We start from the raw sequence: 18,938 nt of genomic DNA, 5'->3' as shown, positions 1-18,938 counted from the left end.
ATCTCTCAGCAATATTAGATCTCTAAGGTAAATAGTAAAAAAAAAAATTGAAAACACCAATATGATCATCCTCGTGTCTGCCAATTTGTACTGATGTTCCAGTATCGTGCCTGCACACATACGCATAGAGAGTATAATACCTTTTAACTTCAAGTTACCCTAACCAAAGCTGTAATTTAAATCTCCCTGACTCGATGATTTAAAACCCATTCAAGTTGAACAGGTCAACTTGATTGATTCATCACCTATTAAATAATATGGATCAAGTCAGTTTAAAACCAAGATTTGTCTAAGAACTATTCCAAAATGTTAAACTCCAGATTAAGTCACTTGAACCATTCCAGTTCGATAGTTCAATGAGACCAAAAGAAATTAAAAAAATGCAAACTAAACCTGGATCCCATGTGATTTTCTACTAAGATCTAACAAAACATCCAAACTTCTTGGTGATGCCCCCTCCAAGTAAATTCTCTTAATGCCCTCTCACATACCAAAGTTATATCCTGTGCCAAAACCTTTGATACTGAAGTGAGTCCAATTACTGTATTACATCATTCTTCTCCATCTTCTTCTTCTTCTTCCTCTTCCTCTTCTTCTTCTTCCCCTTTTTCTTCTTCTTCTTGCTTCAAGAGGGAAATGGAACTACCGAATAGGTTGAACTTTGAGGTTCTCAGTCCTAAATCTAGATGAGAATGAGAGGTTTTGAGGGTAGGCTTTGGTCAAACCATGATTGATCTATGGTCAAACTAGTAAACCATGATCTAGCTGCCAGAATGGGTTTAGGTTGGTCAATGATTTCAGAACACTTCCCTAATCTAGCAAAAGACACGCCTGAGCCCTTATTAGGATTTAAAATAATTTTAAACCTGAAAACTAACACAACTTACATTCCCATCAGCAACTTTGAACAAAGTATTTAGGTCCAAAATTTCTTAATCACTCAAACCAATAAAAAGGAGAAATTGTGGGACTCAGACCTATTTACTTTTTTGAAACATAAATGGACATGTAGACCAGTTGTTCCCCTGGAAAGATGGGCGATATTGCATTTGACCTAAACTTACACTGCTTAATTGTTAAGATTGGCATTAACTTGAAGTCCATTAGTTTGAGTTTCATAAAAAGTAAACTTAACAAAGTTGAAGTGTTCTCTCTTAAAATATTCTTCCTAGCTAATGTTTCCCAAGATATGTCTCATCATCCCTTGATTGTGAAACATTCTCCCTTTAACCTTTTTTATAATTTTTCTTTGGAATTCCTAAAGCAGTAGTGGAATTAGTTAGATAGACTCCCACTTTCCCATTAAAACTCCTAGTTTGGCCTACTTGTAAATGCTGCTCTCTAATCAAACTCCCCTTTCCCACTAAAAATTTCCTACTCATTGCCAACTCAAGGATCAATCAATCCAAACCCTTAAAAGTCTCCAATTAACCATCGAATCTCTTCCAAAATTAACTCCTTACCCACTGTTTGACTATCTGAATTTCTCTCCTCATTGTCCATGCACGCACCTCTTTTCCTCCTAAGAGCCTCCAACACATGTACTGACTCATATTCTTTATAAAAGGTTCCTTATCTTCTTTCCCTCCTAGGGAGTGCATTATCTAAGAAAAAGGGAGTGTGCTTGTAATTTTTGGATCTCAAGCATTCTTGCAATTCCAACTGTATCGAAGATATTGCTTCTACTTCACACCCTCTTATTGTTTGAATCAAGGATGTTGTACCAGTCGGTACAAGTGTGCACCAACCATACCGATACCGAACCAGTACTTGGTAAAAGAGAAGTACCAAGTGTTGGTATGCCCAACCAGTCCCTGTACCAGATATACCAACGCAATAATAAATTGGTACCAGTACAGGCCCGATATCAAAACGACGTGCCTTGGTTTCAATGGTAAAAATTCTTTTTAATAGATCCAAAAGAAAAAGTTAATTGATTCCTTCTCCATGCATGAATTAATACACAATAATAATAGTTTAAATAATTTACTAAATAATAACAAAACATATTTAACTACTATTGGAAATTTTGAAAAAAAGAAAACATGAACATTTAAAAATAATGTAATCTAGATAAATAATAACTTCAAAAAAAATAAGTTTATACAATGTCAAGAATTTTTAGAATAATTTATATTAATTCAATTGTTGTTTCTATTAATATATTTTGGGACACATGCCAATATATGCCCATGCATAGAGGAAAATCACTTGCAAGCATGGTACGTCACACCAGTGCATAACGGGTGTACTATACTATATTGATATTGAATTAGTGGGGTACCGAGTATCAATAGCCGAATTGACTCCCATACCACATGTACCGACCAACAGTATGTCAATATGAGGTCTGGAACCTTTCTTGCAAGCAACATCTGTCGAACCAGTATTACGATCCGTGCCGGTCGGCTACTAGTTCGGTACGGGGTGAATCAAGCAATTCATCTTGGTTCAATAGATCATAATTCAAGCTTTTTAAAGAGGTGAGGAGCCCAAACTGGTTCAAATCGGTGCAAACCGAGTGGTTCGAACTAGTGCAAATTGAGCGGTTTGCATCGATTCTGCTCCGAATCGCCTAGTTCAGAGTGATTCAAGACTGTTCGGAGGAGATTTCAAAATTTAGAGCCAGACCAATCCGATTCCTCACCGGTTCGGTATGGGATGAACTAGGCGGTTCGGCATACATTGCTTGCATGTATGATAAATTGGAAATTTTCCTTTCGTGTTTTGCCGAACAATTCAAAATATGTCTACAATTATATTCGACTATAGGGCATCATGTTTTAGTGTGACCTCCACATTTTTGGCCACTCCTTGAATAAAACCCTGGTTCCACCATTCTTGCAGAGTATTTATAGAGAAAGTTTGAAAAGTGAAACACTTTTAATGTTTTCTTTTGTTTATACTCAAGAATATGGTTCCATGATCTTGTTTCCTGTTTATGCAACACCAGCTTTCAATGTTATCAAAGTACTTTCTTGAATCAGCAGGAGTTTTGTTAATTATTAGTTCACAGCACACATGCTGCATCTCACTTGTAACATTGATATGCAATTATAACTTGATCAGATAGTTTAATTACATTGTTCAATCTACTATCTGAATATAGCGGACACGGTGAGTCAGTGACCTGATACTACAGATGAAAATGGTGGTTTATGCACAGCAGTACATGCTACTTCTATTCTTATTAAAACTATGGCTTTGAACACCGAAGACAGTGGCAGTGAGCAAAACTGTATTACAAACAATGTGTGTGAAATTTCACACATGGTTGCATGAAGGAAGCAGGAGGCAAACAAGGGTCATAAATCAAACAACTAAGAAAAAAATCTCTGTTAAACGATTAATTGATAAAACTGCAACCAAAATTGTGAAGTTTACCTTCTTCTTCAAGTAAATTTGCCTCATCTGCATCATAAAACTCCTTACGTATGGTCCGAGAAGCAATCTTCTCATAGGTGTCCTCTTCTGCCAGAAAACAGACACAATGCAAATGCTTTTAGATAAAACAGCCAGAACACAAATCTCCACCTCACTTGGTACGTATACTGATGGAAGTCTTTGTTTCCATAAAAATGATATACAGAAAGTTTTAACACAACACAGGACCAAGGTTTGATTAACCCAATATGAGTTTGTTCCACGGCCATGAGGAAGCAAAGAACGAAAAAAATGGAACTATGTAACAAAAGATGGTCGTGGTTATGGTTATAGTTACAACAGAAGTGTGACGAAGAAATAGATCAAAGGAGGTATACTATTTGTGAAAACTGATGAAAAAGTAAGTGAGAACTGATTGAGATACTGGCAGAGAGTGTGCAACAAGGATCTGAGGAGGACACACTAAGGAGAAATATTGGAGCATCTTTCAAGTGATATTAAAAAGGGAGGGAAGGCCTAAGCTTGCATGACTGCTGAAGAGGGATCCATAAACCTGACCCCAAATTATGGGGACAGGCAAGAATTATGGTTGTGGAAAAAAATCAGTAATTTCATGGAAAAAGAGATCTCCATTTCTATTTTCACTTTTCAGGCTGGTCAGCATTCTTGATCACGAATTGCCTTTCCAAATCTTTTCAGTTTCCTTTTTCATTCTTTCAAATACTGGATAACGAAAACTAATGTGACATTCTCAGTTAAACTAAGCATCATGTTTTCCCAGTAATATTACTCAATTACTTTTGCCTGGATAAGATTTATTTTTTTCTTTTCCTTTCGTTCATTGTAAAAAACGCAAAGACTTCCCTTATCAATAGTGAGAATCCTGTTTCAATCTCATGAAGCAGGATTGGAAGCTTAACCTTAAAGATGCAGGTGTTCACCTAGTATCATGGCTCCAAGAAACATGTTTGCAAGTGGTAAAGTCTAAAAGAGAAGCAATTGGCTCCTTTTTTTATTTCTCAAGCTTTTTATTGAAAAATGAACACAGCATAAACCTCTTGCTGCTGTCCTATTTCAAAGGAACTTAAATGATTTTGGTCAAACATTAGCATTTATGTAAATTCTGATAATTTATTCAGGCTTTGTGAATTAGGGATGAAAGAAGATCAAATTGGATACTGTACCTCATGATTTTTTTTTCTAAATAGTTAGAAAGAATTTGATATGCAGATTCTTAAAGGATCATGCAGAAATGGGACAAATTTGTGAAGGACATGAAATAAGGCATGAAGTGGATGAAGGAGTGACATTTAGCTGTTTGAGAGGCGCAACAAAGAATACTGAAATTTTCTTGTGACTGCCATTTTTTGATCTTTTTCTCTATTCCTCACCCTAATATGGATGTGCATTAAGTCAAGTTATTGTACAAGCCTTTAAATAGGACAGAAGTGCCCCTTTGTCAAAATAATAATAATAGCAATAATAATGTCGCATTTGATTGCATAGTACTATAGTAGTTCTATGTTTTCTTACTATTTGGCAGCTTAATTAATTCCAATTGGGATTTCAACCAAGCTAGAAGATGATACTTGATGTTAATAGAAGATGATTTTTGCAAAATATAATAGTAAAGAGCTTGTTTAGCCATTTCTCTGACAGCAACAAATAAGGTGTCGAACATAGGCTCATATCCCAATTGTAAAACTTGAGAATAAAATATTGGATAGCTAAGGACATTATACTTCTCAAACTCAAGCGTGTTCATGTCAATTAGCCTCCTATTGGCTATGATATATCCTCTCTCCTAACATGTCAATTAGTCTGCTCGAAATAGCTAGCAGTTCATTTCATAACAAAATCCCCAAATGTGCAATCCTGGGTTTCAAAATGGCATATTTTGAATTACCTAACTTCAATGCAGAAATGTTTAAATAACCTTGATCTATCCAGAACCCGGTACAAGGGAGTCTACTTGCACTTCACTTAAGCCATCACACCAAAGTTTCATATTGCCCAAATTTCAGAAAAATATGTATTAAGTGCAGTTTCTGCTTTATTCTTATAAATTTAGCTGTACGTTATTTTTGCACCTGTTGGTTATGCAGATCTTGTTAAAACCGGAAGTCTTGGATGTTGACAATGAGCATTCATTTTAAATGTATGTTACAATTCTGACCAATTTTCTTATGCACCAGGTTTCAAGTAAAAAAGAAACGGTTCTTCCGCAACTTCATGACAATTATGCTGTTTGGTGCAGTTGGAACACTGATCTCCTTTATTATTATTTCACTTGGTAAGTTCGCGATCTCTTTGTATTTAATTGCACTATAAATATTCCAAGGAAAAGAATTTCAGCATAAATGTAATTGCATAAGTTTTTATGCCATGAAACCGTAACATGGCAAATGTTGTATTTATCAGAAATTGTCTTTTGTTGACTTTGCTGTCTGCAAGACAGAAACCTTAGTATTGCACTTGTTCAGGTAGTTTATTATCCTCTTATAAGGGCGTATTCTGAGTTGATTAAATAGCTTTTCCGAATACATGCATGCTGCAGTTCTGAGTTCAAGAAAATTCAGGCACAGCTCATTGAGCATCTAGTTTTCAAGATGACACTGGGTGAAATTAGTTTGGTTGATGGATTTATTAAGCATTTAGTTAGGAGGCTAAAAAATATAAGATATGAAGAATTTTACCAGAAGATTGATGTGGGCAGAAACAAAATCAGAATGCATCAAAAGTTTTCAAACTTTTTAAATCTTAAAATAGGCATGGGATTTGAAAATTCAGAAGATTTCAAAGAATATGAAATATTTCTGTGTAAAATTTATCATCATGTCTCCATCTTCCTTTTTTTCCTAACTGCATTTCTGCGGGCAAACATATCCTCTGAAAATAGTCAACTATGAAAATCTGAATTTATCTAGTTAGAGAAAAGTAAGGAAGTATGAATTTAGGTGTAATTGATGCTTGCCCTTAGCTGAATGTGGGCCCATATTTTTTAGTGATAAAAATTTAACCCTGCTGCACCGCTAGCAGATAGTGGCTTTTACATGGTATAATGGTGTTCCAACCAAGTTTGTTTTGCTTTTTTTCTTCTCGCTCCCGTGATTTTATTTTTCTTTCTCGATGCTGCTTCTCTAGTGCCTCTGCTTGCTGAGTATGCACGCAGAAATTATTGTGCTCTGGCCTTTCTGCTTCTTTGGGTTTATTTCAGCCTTTTCTTGACCATGGCAAAACTTTTCTTCATGTGATATTGCTAAGACATTTCAGAACTGCTATGAGCTAAACGGAACGATAAGAGGATAGAAGGGATTTCAATTTGGAGCCTCTTATAGATCTCATCATGGGAGTAACGTATTACTAGTTTAATTGATAATTTTGTAGTCAGTGCGAACAGTAAGCAAAAGATTTAACCTGTAACTATTAATCTTTAGGAAGTCAGACAGATTGCATTTTCCCTATATTATCATATTATTCTGATCCATGTGAGTAATCTAAACAATATACTGAAACATGATATGGAGTGTCTTCTAAGATTAGCATTTTAAGTGGTCTCCAGAGTGGAAACTCAACTAGAGTGATACTGGAGGTGTTGTTCTGGAATCTCAAGAAGGCCTGATTCTAAGAGGAATATTTTAAAGATTTGGGAATCTCTAAGGAAGAGAAAAGTATACAAACTGCTGTTTTTCTATATGATGCATCACATTTATTTCTCGACCTTCATCTATTGTCCAGGAGCAATAGGAATAATTAAAAAAATGGATATAGGTGTTCTGGAAATTGGAGATTATCTTGGTAAGCTCTCTTATTGCACGCTCTTTGCTTTTTTTTACCTCAATTCTTATGTTCTTTTTTGCTATCACTTGTTTCCTGAGCTCTCAAACTTCCTTCTATTTATATATTTGCAGCAGTTGGAGCGATCTTTTCTGCAACAGATTCTGTTTGCACCTTGCAGGTTCCGAACATCTCAAATTTGTGTTATAGGCAAAGCTTAAGATATAATAGCTTACCATATTTGGAAATTGTGTACTTGAAAAACAGGTTCTCAGTCAGGATGAGACGCCTTTACTTTATAGCCTGGTTTTTGGCGAAGGTGTTGTAAATGATGCCACTTCAATAGTGCTTTTTAATGCAATCCAAAACTTTGATCTAGGAAATATTGATGCTGTTACTGTTTTGAAGTTTGTTGCAAACTTCTTTTCTCTATTCTTTACCAGCACTTTTCTTGGAGCATTTGTAAGTTTGTTATGCTTCTGTAATGTAGTTCATTTTCATAAAAGAAACATGCCCTCCAACTTGCAACTTTTCTGTATCCTTTTCCAAATGGCCAGAGTTCTATTTCTGGCTGATATTTGTTCTCTTTCTTCTGCAGGCTGGATTGTTTAGTGCTTATATCATCAAAAAGTTGTATTTTGGCAGGTTGGTGATGCAAGAAACCTAAACTTCTCGGTTTTCTTTTGCATTGTAGTTACCATAAAGCCAACCTCAAATAGTTGGAATATGGCTGGATGGTTATGGTTAGCTGTGGAAAAAATTTATTAGTGTAGGAGTACTGAAAGAACTGGATTGGTGCTGCAGTTTTTTCTTTTCTTATGCTTTCCATGCTTAAAATAAAACACTGATAATTGCAGCACCCTTTTGTAGTTATTAATATTATTTTATAACGTAGCAACGTGATGTGATCCTATCAAAAGCAAAATCAAATTTTCCTGTTTTCTGCTAAGATCTCATTGCTTATATTTCCATTTAATAGGCATTCTACTGATCGTGAAGTTGCAATTATGATACTTATGGCTTACCTTTCCTATATGCTGGCAGAAGTGTGTGTCTTCTTTTAAATCAACAAACATATTTAGAAACAGTCTGGCTTTCCCTTGTCTCCATGATGCTTGATAATTCATTTACTAAGTTAAACACATCACTGACAACTTGTTTCGATTTAAGCGGTATTCTAACAGTGTTCTTCTGTGGAATAGTAATGTCGCACTATACTTGGCATAATGTGATAGAAAGTTCCAGAGTGACCCCCAAGTATGCAATTTCTTGGTAGCTCCTAGCTATATAAACTATTGCTTCTCATGTTTTACTTGTTCCTTCTCTCACTGTTCATGTTATGATATTAATTTATTGCTTTTTGACTTACTGTCTCAGGCATGCCTTTGCAACATCGTCATTTATTGCAGAGATTTTTCTCTTTCTTTATGTTGGCATGGATGCATTAGACATTGAAAAGTGGAAAGTGGCCAGTAACAGTTACGGTGTATGTCACATTCCTAGATGAACGTTTGTGGACTAGGAAACTTCTTGTGAGCCGAATACTGTAGTTTCTTTGAATTGCTCTAAATTTTTTTATATAATTAGAATAGGAAGGAGATCTCAGTATGGTATAAGCAAGGTCTCAATACATGATTGCATTGACACTGTTCATCTGTCCATGTTTCATGCTTGTGATATGAAATGCTACTTTAGGTTGGCTCGTATTGCCATTTTGCTTTCCGATGAAAAAACATGATAAGTTTTTAGTTTCAAAAATAGTACTTCTTGAACGTAAATCATATGAATTGATCACACAAAAACATACATGTTAGACATTGCATCATTGATGTCTTTTTATCATGAAGTCACATTGAGTTATTGTTTTGCATGCATCTCATGATTACTATCAGTGCCTTAGCTGTCATTTTCTACATCTCATGATTACTATCGGGGCCTTATCTGTCATTTTCTATGTATGAGGCTTCCAACTTCTTAATCTATTATAGACATCTTGGAATCTTAGGTTTATATTCAAGTACTTATAGCATCATGTCTTCAAGAATCACCTAAAAAAATCAAGATTGATCTATTTTATTCCCTATTTTAATTAGAATTGCAACCATACATTTAAAGAAAACATGATCTTACCGATGTATGTTCTGGTGGATGGATTAATATAACCTACACGGCTGCATTGAAATACAATGATGCGGAACATAATGGGTCCTTTTTTTAACCTCTAGTCGAAGTTGCTCTTTCTCTCGAATGCTTTAGGCTCTGTTTGCTTTTTTGAACAACTGTGACTAAGGTCCGCAAAATCGGTACCAAGAACCATACCGGTATGTTACCGGTTCGGTACGGTAAGGTCAGTATACACCCCATTCTAAGATAGGTTTTCAATACTTTTTGTTACTTTCAGCCATGGTACTGTTTGAAATTGGGCAGGATGGCTCAGTATTGGGTCGAAACGGTTTTGCTTGATTTGGACCATTACGGACTGATTCGACTCATATATCAAATCGAACCTCGGTAGCATACTGATACATTATCGATATGGTATGGTTGGTACGGGATGGTACAAGTCGGCAGCAGACCTTGGCTTTGACATTTATAGAGCAACAAATGATAGAACCTGCAGTCCTGTGCAGCGTATTTTGTGCAGAAAAGGGATATGCTGTTATAGTCAACTACTTTTTAAAAGGTTTTTATTTCATGGATTCAGCCTGCAAGGGTCCGCCCTATCATTGCAGAAGATTGACTTCTGGGCGAGTTCAGTAGCAAAGTTGCCGGTTATTCAATGTCTGCATCTTCAGAAATTCAATTCAGCATTTACTTCTTGCCCATATCGGTTCTTCTTAGGGTGAATTTTCTGGAACCAATAGTCATGAAAGAAATTCTATTGGTCGTGGATAAACAAGAATTGAGGCCAAGACAAGCAAATAAGTATTGTAGAACCTCAATCACCCTCAGACCAAGTGGTCTACTTGAATCCGATATCCATGCTTTTAGGCTTCCTATTGTTTTAAGAAATGTAAGAGAATTGTACCTCGTACCCTGACAAATATATATTTTTTTCATGCAGCTCTCTTTTAACATTATTTTATGTTCACTCCACTTTTCATTTGTTATCAATTAGATTGTAAAAGGAGTGCACATGGTCTGCCGTACCGGTCGGTACGGGTCGGTACCGGCCGGTACATACCGGTACCGGACCCTACCGGTACGGTACAGCTACATATTTCGGTACCGAACCGTGCCGACCGGTACCGATGCGCGAGGAGGGCTAGCCTCCTTATGTATAAATATGTATGATTGTGCTAATTCTAGTAGAATGGATGCCGATTTTGTCCAGATAAAATCTCCTTTCTTCATACAATTCGTAATGGGAGATATTATCGAACTAAAACTCCTAATGAAGCGGCGGTAGAAGGTGGCTAAACCATGGAAACTACGTACTTTCGCTAGAGACTTGGGCTCGGGCCACTCTACTATCGCGCGTATCTTCGCAGGATCAGCAGAGACACCCTTAGAAGACACTATGAACCCTAAGAAAGTAATATGATCTGTCAGAAAGGCACACTTCTTGGGGTTTGCAAAGAAGCTTTCTCTTCTAAGGACATCGCAGGCTTGTCTTAAGTGTGTGAGATGGAGCTCTTGAGTTCGACTATATATGAGGATGTCATCAAAGTACACAACGACAAATTTATTCAGAAAAGGTCTAAGGATCTGAGTCATCACCCGCATAAAAGTACTGGTTGTATTTGTTAACCCGAACGGCATGACTAACCATTCGTAGAGTCCATCTTTTGTTTTGAAGGCAGTCTTCCATTCATCCCCAGGACGAATCCGAATCTGGTGGTACCCACTCTTCAAATCGATCTTGGAAAATACTGTGGCACCACACAGAATTTAAGAGGTCGTCTAGCCTTGGGATGGAAAAGCGATATTTAACCATGATTTTATTGATGGCACGGCTATCAACGCACATCCTCGGAGAACCATCTTTCTTGGGGGTGAGGAGTGCGGGCACAGCGCAGGGACTTAAGCTCTCACGAATGTACCCTTTTGCGAGGAGTTCGTCCACTTGACGTTTCAGCTCAGCATGTTCATTTGGATTGAGCCTATGATGTGGAAGGTTGGGCAGAGATGCTCCCGTAACTAAATCAATTGCGTGGTGGACATCACGCATCGGGGGAAGTGTATCCGGAAGATCATCAGGAAAGATGGAGTGAAACTCCTCCAGAAGGGGAGCTACGACAGCGGGGTGCTCAAAATTGGACTCCACACTGATAACTCGAGCCACAAGTGCAAACATGGGTGATCGGCTTTCGATATCTTTCACTACTTCTTTTGAAGTAATGATGTGAAGTGGTTCGTTTTTGCGCAGATCAACACTCTTCTCTACACGAGTTCGAACGTCTATGAAGTGTAACGTCCAAATCATATAGCCAAAGTCGTCCTAAGATGACCTGACCTACATCCATCGGAATGCAGTCACACCAAATTTCGTCCTTATATGAGAGAAATTGAATTGGGACGAGGCATCTTTCCGATACAGAGATGAATGTGTTATCTGCCCACGCTACTTTATACGGATGAGGGTGAGGGGTAGACTTCAGGCTGAGGCGGGAAACGACTTCTGAGGTGATGGCGTTGATACAACTCCCGCTATCAAAAAGAATTTTACAAATTTTTCTATTGATCTTAACGAGAGTGTAGAATAGGGAGGTCCTACGCCAATCTTGTTCGGTCTTTGTTTGGGCGAGGGTACACCGAACCACATAAAACCTAGGGTTTTGGTTACTTGGATTAGTGAGCTCCTTTTATGGTTCAGTCTGGACATTCTAATCCGGCCTGTTTGTTTCCAAAGTCGTCTACATAATCTTCGATGTTTGGCTCATAGACTTCTTTGACATAGTCAGTCTCTTAGGTCCCCGCTTCTGGTTCAGTAATCATGTAGGTCTTGGCATTACATTGGGACGCTATGTGCCCGAACTTTTGGCATCGGAAACATTGGGTTTGGCTTCGAGAAGGAGGGTTGGGACCTAATAATCCTTTTCCCTTATCATTTGATGGGTTCGGGATAGGCATCGGGGATGCCCTAGCCGGTGCTTGGATAGGGCAGGTCTGATTAGGAAGATTGGGAAGCGGTCTGGGTTGTGGGAGATAATTTTGAGTAGGTCGGGCTCCTGAGGCTATTGGTCGAGGGTCGATACGCCTCACCACAGGTGGCCGTAAGAAACTATCTACATCTTGAGTTAACTGGTATGCTTGGCTAAGAGTGGTAATCTTGTTCGGTCTTTGTTTGGACGAGGGTACACCTAACCACATGAAGTCTAGGGTTTTGGTTGCTTGGATCAGTGAGCTCCTTTTGTGGTTCAGTCTGGACATTCTAATTCGGCCTATTGGTTTCCAAAGTCGTCTACATAATTTTCGATATTTGGCTCATAGACTTCTTCGACATAGTCAGTCTCTTGGGTCCCTGCTTTTGGTTCAGTAATCATGTAGGTCTTGGCATTAAATTGGGACGCTATGTGGCCGAACTTTTGGCACTGGAAACATTGGGTTTGGCTTCGAGAAGGAGGGGTGGGACCTAATAATCCTTTTCTCTTATCATTTGACGGGTTCGGGACAGGCATCGGGGATGCCCTAGCCGGTGCTTGGATAGGGCCGATCTGATTAGGAGGATTGGGAAGCGGTCTGGGTTGTGGGAGATAATTTTGAGTAGGTCGGGCTCCTGAGGCCATTGGTCGAGGGTCGATACGCCTCACCACAGGTGGCCGTAAGAAACTTTCCACATCTTGAGCCAACTGGTATGCTTGGCTAAGAGTGGTAATCTCTCGTAGGATGAGTTCTTTCTGGATCCCCTCGCGGAGTTCTGCCCGAAACCTAGAGAGTGTAATGGTATCCTCTTCTACTGCACCGCATCTCATGTGAAACTTCTCAAATCGTGCGATGTAATCAGCTACACTTAATGTTCCTTGAGTTAGTTTCTGCCACCTATCCATAAGGCGTTGTCGGTAAGAAAATGGCAGATACTTCTGATTCAACTTTATTTTCATATCTTCCCATGTGGTGATACGGGGAAGCCTTTGAGTCTCACGCATATATTCAACATTATGCCAGTACCAGTGAGCTTGCCCAATAAGCTTCATCTTGGCAAATCGTACCTTTCTATCATCGGACATCTCGTACCACTCAAAGTAGTTGTCCATGCTCGCCCTCCAATTGAGATACACGCTTGGTTCAAGTTGACCGGCAAAAGTAGGGGCCTCAACTCTAACAGTACGGAGTAGCCTCTCATCGAGTTCGTGTTGGTAATCAGGAGGTGGTTGGTTCCTAGGAGGGGATGGGGATTGACTACGGGTGGTGCGGCCAAACCGAATTCAGGTTGGGTGGCAACGGAGGTTGGTAGTTTAGGGGTCCTTATGTTTCGCATGAGCTCTCGGACCTCTTGCTTGAATTCTTCATTTTCAGCTCGCATGGCAGCGAACTGTTCCATGAGAAATTTTAGAGCATTGGAGTCCATGGTAGCTAGGGGGACTTTAGGTTGAGTGACTTGATACTCTTTACCGCTACGGGTTGGCATGCAATGAAACCCTGGATATGTAATATCAATAAGGAAACCCTAGATATGCAGGACAACCTACCTATGCAACCTAAGATGATTGCTGAGATCAGCAAGCTTTCACAACAGTAACTTAAAATTTAAATGTTACTGATTTGACTTCAGTTATTTTGGAGTTAAAGTATAAGATTAATCAATTTAAGAAATTAGGTTGTAATCAAATATTACGGCTGTTCTGATCCTAAAGGAAATTGATCGATGAACGTTGTGAAACGTCCTGTTGCTAGGGTGTGCTAATTTAATAAACAAAAAATTTTATGGTTGATAGGACGGGTTTGAAAGTGGCAAATTCTTTGTTTTGAATTTTGACAGCAAAAGTAAGTTTCAGGCTATCATGCAAGAGAACTAGAACATAATTAAATGAACAAGCCTAAGAAAAGTAGAAACCTATCACTTGTCGTGAAGCAGACTACCAGAATTGCTCGCTCGTGGCTTCTCAAGCAATGGAGACGACGACGGACGGCGCGCAGTAACTCAGTTGCTGAATCTGACTGCTGCACGGTTGAAATGGGCGCCAAAGGGATGCTGTTGTGGGCCTGTGGTTGTACAGTGTGAGCCTGAACAGTTTGCAGGCCTGTGCTTGCAGTTAGGCCTGGCAAAGGGGAAAGGAGGCCGTGTGGGCCTGCTAAGAAGGAGGGGGGGTGAGGTGCGTTCGCGGGCCCGCAAGGCCTGAAGGGCCTACAGGTTGAGTGGTGCAGGTGGGCCGCAGGCCTGGAATGAAGTGGTTAAGCCTGTTTGGGTCCGCTCGGTGGTTGAGAGAAAGGAAGGGGGGGGGGGTGAATAGACCCCGATGGGGGGAAAGGATCGGGAAGGGGGAGTTTGCAGGGGCTGTGAGGGAGGGGGAGTTGTAGTAGGAAAGGGGTTTGAGAAGAGAGGAGGGGGGGTTGTGGGGGTGGCGGTGTGAACAGAAGAGGGAGGGCGGAGGTGGTGTCGGCAAGGCAAGGCGGAGGAGGTGGCCGTGGGCTGTGGCGGCTGGAATCGCTGAGGTCGGATCCGGAGGGGCTGCCGGGGCTCAAATAGAGCTCGCCGCCGGAGGAGAGGACCGGCCCGTCTCTGCTGGAGCGCTTCAGCGGCCGCGTCGTCGACTGCGGGACGACGGTGGCAGAGGAAGGCGATGACGGAAGCCTCAGTGGAGGAAGGTGACGGCGGGGACTTTGGGCGGCGGTGGAGCTCGACTGCGGCGAAGAACAAGTGGTCCGGCGGTTGTGGCGCGGTGACGACGGTGGTGCGGCGGCGAAGGGCAAGGCGGCGGCGGTGGGGCAGTCGCAGAGAAGATGAACAGGCACGCCTTTTTTTTCCAGCGGCACGTGCAGTCACGTGCGAAGCCGTTTTTTTTCAGCAACACGTGCAGTCACGTGCGTTTTTTTTTTCAGCAGCACGTGCAGTCACGTGCGATTTTTTTTTTTTTTGGATCCGAGTTACCGGATTTTGGGTTAACGGGTTTGGCACTTACCCAATTTTCAGACTTTCTTCAACCTCCCGACGGTTCGGGAGAGCGGACCGTTCCTCGCGGCGGCGGCTACGGGGACGGGCTGCGGCGGCGGAACGAGAGAAAGGCGGCGACGGAGAGGGGCGGCTGGTCACGGCGGCGGCCGGCGGCGGTTTCTGGCGGTGAAGGCGGAGGCGGGGTGGCACCGCGGGCGGTCTCGGACACGGGAAAGGGGGATCTATGGCCTGCGGCGACGGGCGGCGGCCGGTCATGGGCTCCGGCAGGCCGCGGCTTCCGGCGCCACGTCACAGGCAGCTTCTCTCTGGGCGCTGTTGGTGGCGCCTGGTGGCGGCGGTGGGCGCGGGTGTAACGATGGGTGGGAAGGATCTGTCGAAGAAGAGAAAAAGGAGGAGGGGACGCCGAAGGGGTTTTCCCCTTTTTCTGGTGAAACCCGAGTGAGGCACTTTTTTCTTCTGGTGAAGACCGAGAGAAAGGGAAGAGAGAAGAGAAATCAGAGTTCCCTTTCTCTTTGCAGTGCTCGTTGCGCGGCGGTCCTCAACGCGATCCGGGGTCCGCGGTGCGATGACTCCAGCAAAAATCTTGTGCGGCAGACGTGGTAAAGGAATCAGGGGTGGTCCGTCCATAAACCGGAGCCCGAGGCTTTGGCAGCAGGGGCAAAGCCGGCCTGCTCTGATACCAAGCTGATGGAGGACCACTGCAGAGGGAATAGAGAAGGAAGAGGAAGAAGAAAAGAGAAGAAGAGAAGAGGAGGAAGAAGGAGAAAGGAGCTAGATTTTATTCAATTCTTAAATGCCCTAATTCATGAGAGGGCTGGCCTTTATATAGGTCTTACATCAGGTCAAACAATTGACGACATACCAAAATTGGACCCTCAATCAGTTGACTAAATCAATTGATTGATTACATTCCAAAATCGATCCAATCACTTGACCCAATTACATAACTTAACAGCTAACTCAATTAACTTGTCTAATAACAAATAATTGACCAAATTGACTCGATTAAACAAAAGCAAAATGCAGAAAATAAAATAACGCAGACTAGATTGGACCCAATCCGGGGCCCAACTCAATCTGGTGGCTCAAGATCATCTCTCAGCCACAATGCCAATCCCTGGTGCGAACGCGAGCGAGTGGCTCTGATGTCCCCATTAGGTGAACATGTTATATTATTGGATATGAGTGGTCTGTAGTTTTTTTGTTTGAAAGAACCACTCAGCCTTTTTACGAGTATCACTGGTTTACAAGTGAAGCAAGCATCTCTTTAAATTTTCATGGTTGCTGCAAAGGAATCTATATTGTTGTTTCTTTTGAACTTAAAACACTAATTTGAAAAATTGATGTAATGGAGAGCAAAGATTCTGTATGTGCATAACTTATTCATCAGTTTCTTCATACAGGCTTTTCCCCCTCTAATTTCCACAGGGAAATGATCATCTGTATTCATGGTTTTAATTGCATGGGCATTTTGATTATTGCGTTTAAAGTAAATTATACATAGATTAAGCTAAAGTACCCCAAATACGAAAAGTTCCAGTGGATCTGTAGCTAAGAGATCTTTGGAACTATAAGACTCTACAAGTAGGAAATCCTTACATGAATGGAAGTGTTATCCTCTAAAAGGATACGTGTGCACATTACAATGCTTTTGTATGATATATTAGAAGTGGGATCCAGTTATATGCTGTAAATGCCTTACTATATTATAGGAGCTCTTTTATTGACAAGACATGGTAATGATACATGTGCAGTTTGCTAGGCCTGGCCATACCCAATTGCGTGGCAATGCAATCATGATCACCGGTACTATCACCGTCGTGCTCTTCAACACTGTGGTAAGACACCTTACGCCTCTCAGTTTGCATACTTGTCACTTGCATAGTTAATAGTGGCTTGTTGTCAAAACTAGGGGAGGTTGAATAATAGCACGAAGTAGTATTCAACTAGCTGCTAATGTTTTGTAACACTCTTTTCATTCATGGTTCATCAGTAATTCGTCATCTAAAAAAAGAAATGCGACTTTCCATGGACTTGGTTCCTGTTATTTGATTTGAGCTGCATGAGCTCACTGATCAATTAAAAGATGTCCAATTTTTCTGATAATGGCCAATATTGTTTTGGTAGTAGTATCTGTCAATTTTGCTTCCATAACAGTACCCTACTTTAACCTTTTTTTTGTGTTTGTGTGTGTCTGGATGGTTTCTGCTTATTATATCTGAGCATATTCTCAAAATTTTCCAAATGTGTAATATTACCATAGCATCTTCTCTTAATATCATTGACTCAATAACCATATGATTATGCTGGATATTCTTTTAATAGTTTTATTTACTGTTAATGAACTGGGGCTGTGGCTCTCATGGTGTACACTCATGCAATGCACATAAGATGAAGCATGGATTGCTGTGATCCCCATCTGATTAGAGTATCTTGTTGTTTTTAATGCAACTTGATAATTACACTCCAATTCTGGCTGGTGATCATCTGTTGCTTTGCCCTTGAGAGAACAAGGACTAAACTAAGATGGATGTGCTTATCAAAGATAGGAGTGTCTATAGAGATGTGAACAAGTGGAGGCATGGAGAAAGGGTAGGGCAAGATACTCTGCTTTCTTTCTTCTTTTTTTTTTGGCATACATTAGTAGTGGGATGAAAGCATCAGGTAGTGGAGATGTGGAGTTTGTTATTCAGCCAAGAAGTTTGCTCTATATCAGTATTTATCACTTAGATTTCGATCCCAACATGTATCAGTATCTTTTGCATTCATTCTTTTTCCTTTGAAAAACACGTGTAGTAGATTATTATGTTGGGAACTTTGCTATATTTTAATTGTGTAACAAGCTGTGCTCTAATTTTCTATTGCTGCTTAGGTGTTTGGGTTGATGACAAAGCCTCTGATAAGGTTTTTACTGCCTCCATGTGCAAATCATCGCAGCAGGGATCTCAGCATGTCATCCGAGCCTCCAAGTGCTAAATCTTTCCTCTCCCCATTGCTTGGAAATGGACAGGGATCTGAATTGGAAACAGGGCAAAATGTCCAGCGCCCAACAAGCCTGCGTATGCTTCTCACTGCACCATCTCGTTCCGTTCACCATTACTGGCGCCTTACATGCTTCAGGCTTCATTTAGTAGAGCTTTTAGAGGGTCAGAAAATATTTTTTAATCCTCCAAAAGTAATTTTAGATGATATAGTGGCATTTGATAAAAAATAAGAAAGTTGTTTTTGGTCTGCTAGAAAGCTGAAAGGTTACTCGGAAAAAGCTCTATTTTGGAGCTTCTTCCGTGCTTTCCGACCAATGTTGGAAAGCTATTTTGATTTTAATAAAATTTTTCTAATGACCAAAATGCCACATCAACAAATCTCATGATTACATCTTATATCATATCATAATATATTATTATACTATAATATAATATAATATAATATAATAATAAATTAAAAAATATATTATGTTGTATTATGTTAGATTATTATATTATAATAGTATAATATATTTTATTATTATAGTAATGCATAATAATAATATAACATATTCTTATATTTTATTATAAGCATAATATAACATATTATTACAATCATCATTTTACATTATTTTTATAATAATAATAGTTATATTATGATAATATAAGATATTATTATTACAATAATAATATCATATATGATTAATAATACAAGAATTAATATATTAGATTATACTACATTACATTATATTCTAGTA

The 18,938-nt window shown here is 39.9% G+C and overlaps 1 protein-coding gene across 3 annotated transcripts in view; it reads left to right on the top strand.

Annotated features, from left to right (window-relative positions):
- Nucleotides 1-18,446, top strand: part of LOC120104695 (sodium/hydrogen exchanger 2-like) — a 59,392-nt gene extending 40,946 nt beyond the window's left edge. The window contains exons 14-17 of one of the 3 annotated variants that reach the window (XR_005507064.1): nucleotides 5,580-5,677; nucleotides 7,123-7,182; nucleotides 7,296-7,342; nucleotides 7,429-7,480. Coding sequence is in view for 1 of the 3 variants with exons in the window: in XM_039116255.1 (XP_038972183.1) it covers nucleotides 18,090-18,431 (342 nt within the window). In the remaining 2 variants the exon portion in view is untranslated. Of the gene's footprint in view, nucleotides 1-5,579; nucleotides 5,679-7,122; nucleotides 7,183-7,295; nucleotides 7,343-7,428; nucleotides 7,481-18,089 lie in introns of those variants that run through there. The other 2 variants (XR_005507066.1, XM_039116255.1) reach the window with 2 other exon arrangements.
- The last annotated feature ends 492 nt before the right edge of the window (nucleotides 18,447-18,938 follow it).

The sequence above is a fragment of the Phoenix dactylifera genome, unplaced genomic scaffold (genome assembly GCF_009389715.1).
Source record: "Phoenix dactylifera cultivar Barhee BC4 unplaced genomic scaffold, palm_55x_up_171113_PBpolish2nd_filt_p 000077F, whole genome shotgun sequence".
NCBI lineage: Eukaryota > Viridiplantae > Streptophyta > Magnoliopsida > Arecales > Arecaceae > Phoenix > Phoenix dactylifera.
Note: the sequence above shows the minus strand (reverse complement) of the source record. Positions and strands in the feature narration are given on the sequence as shown.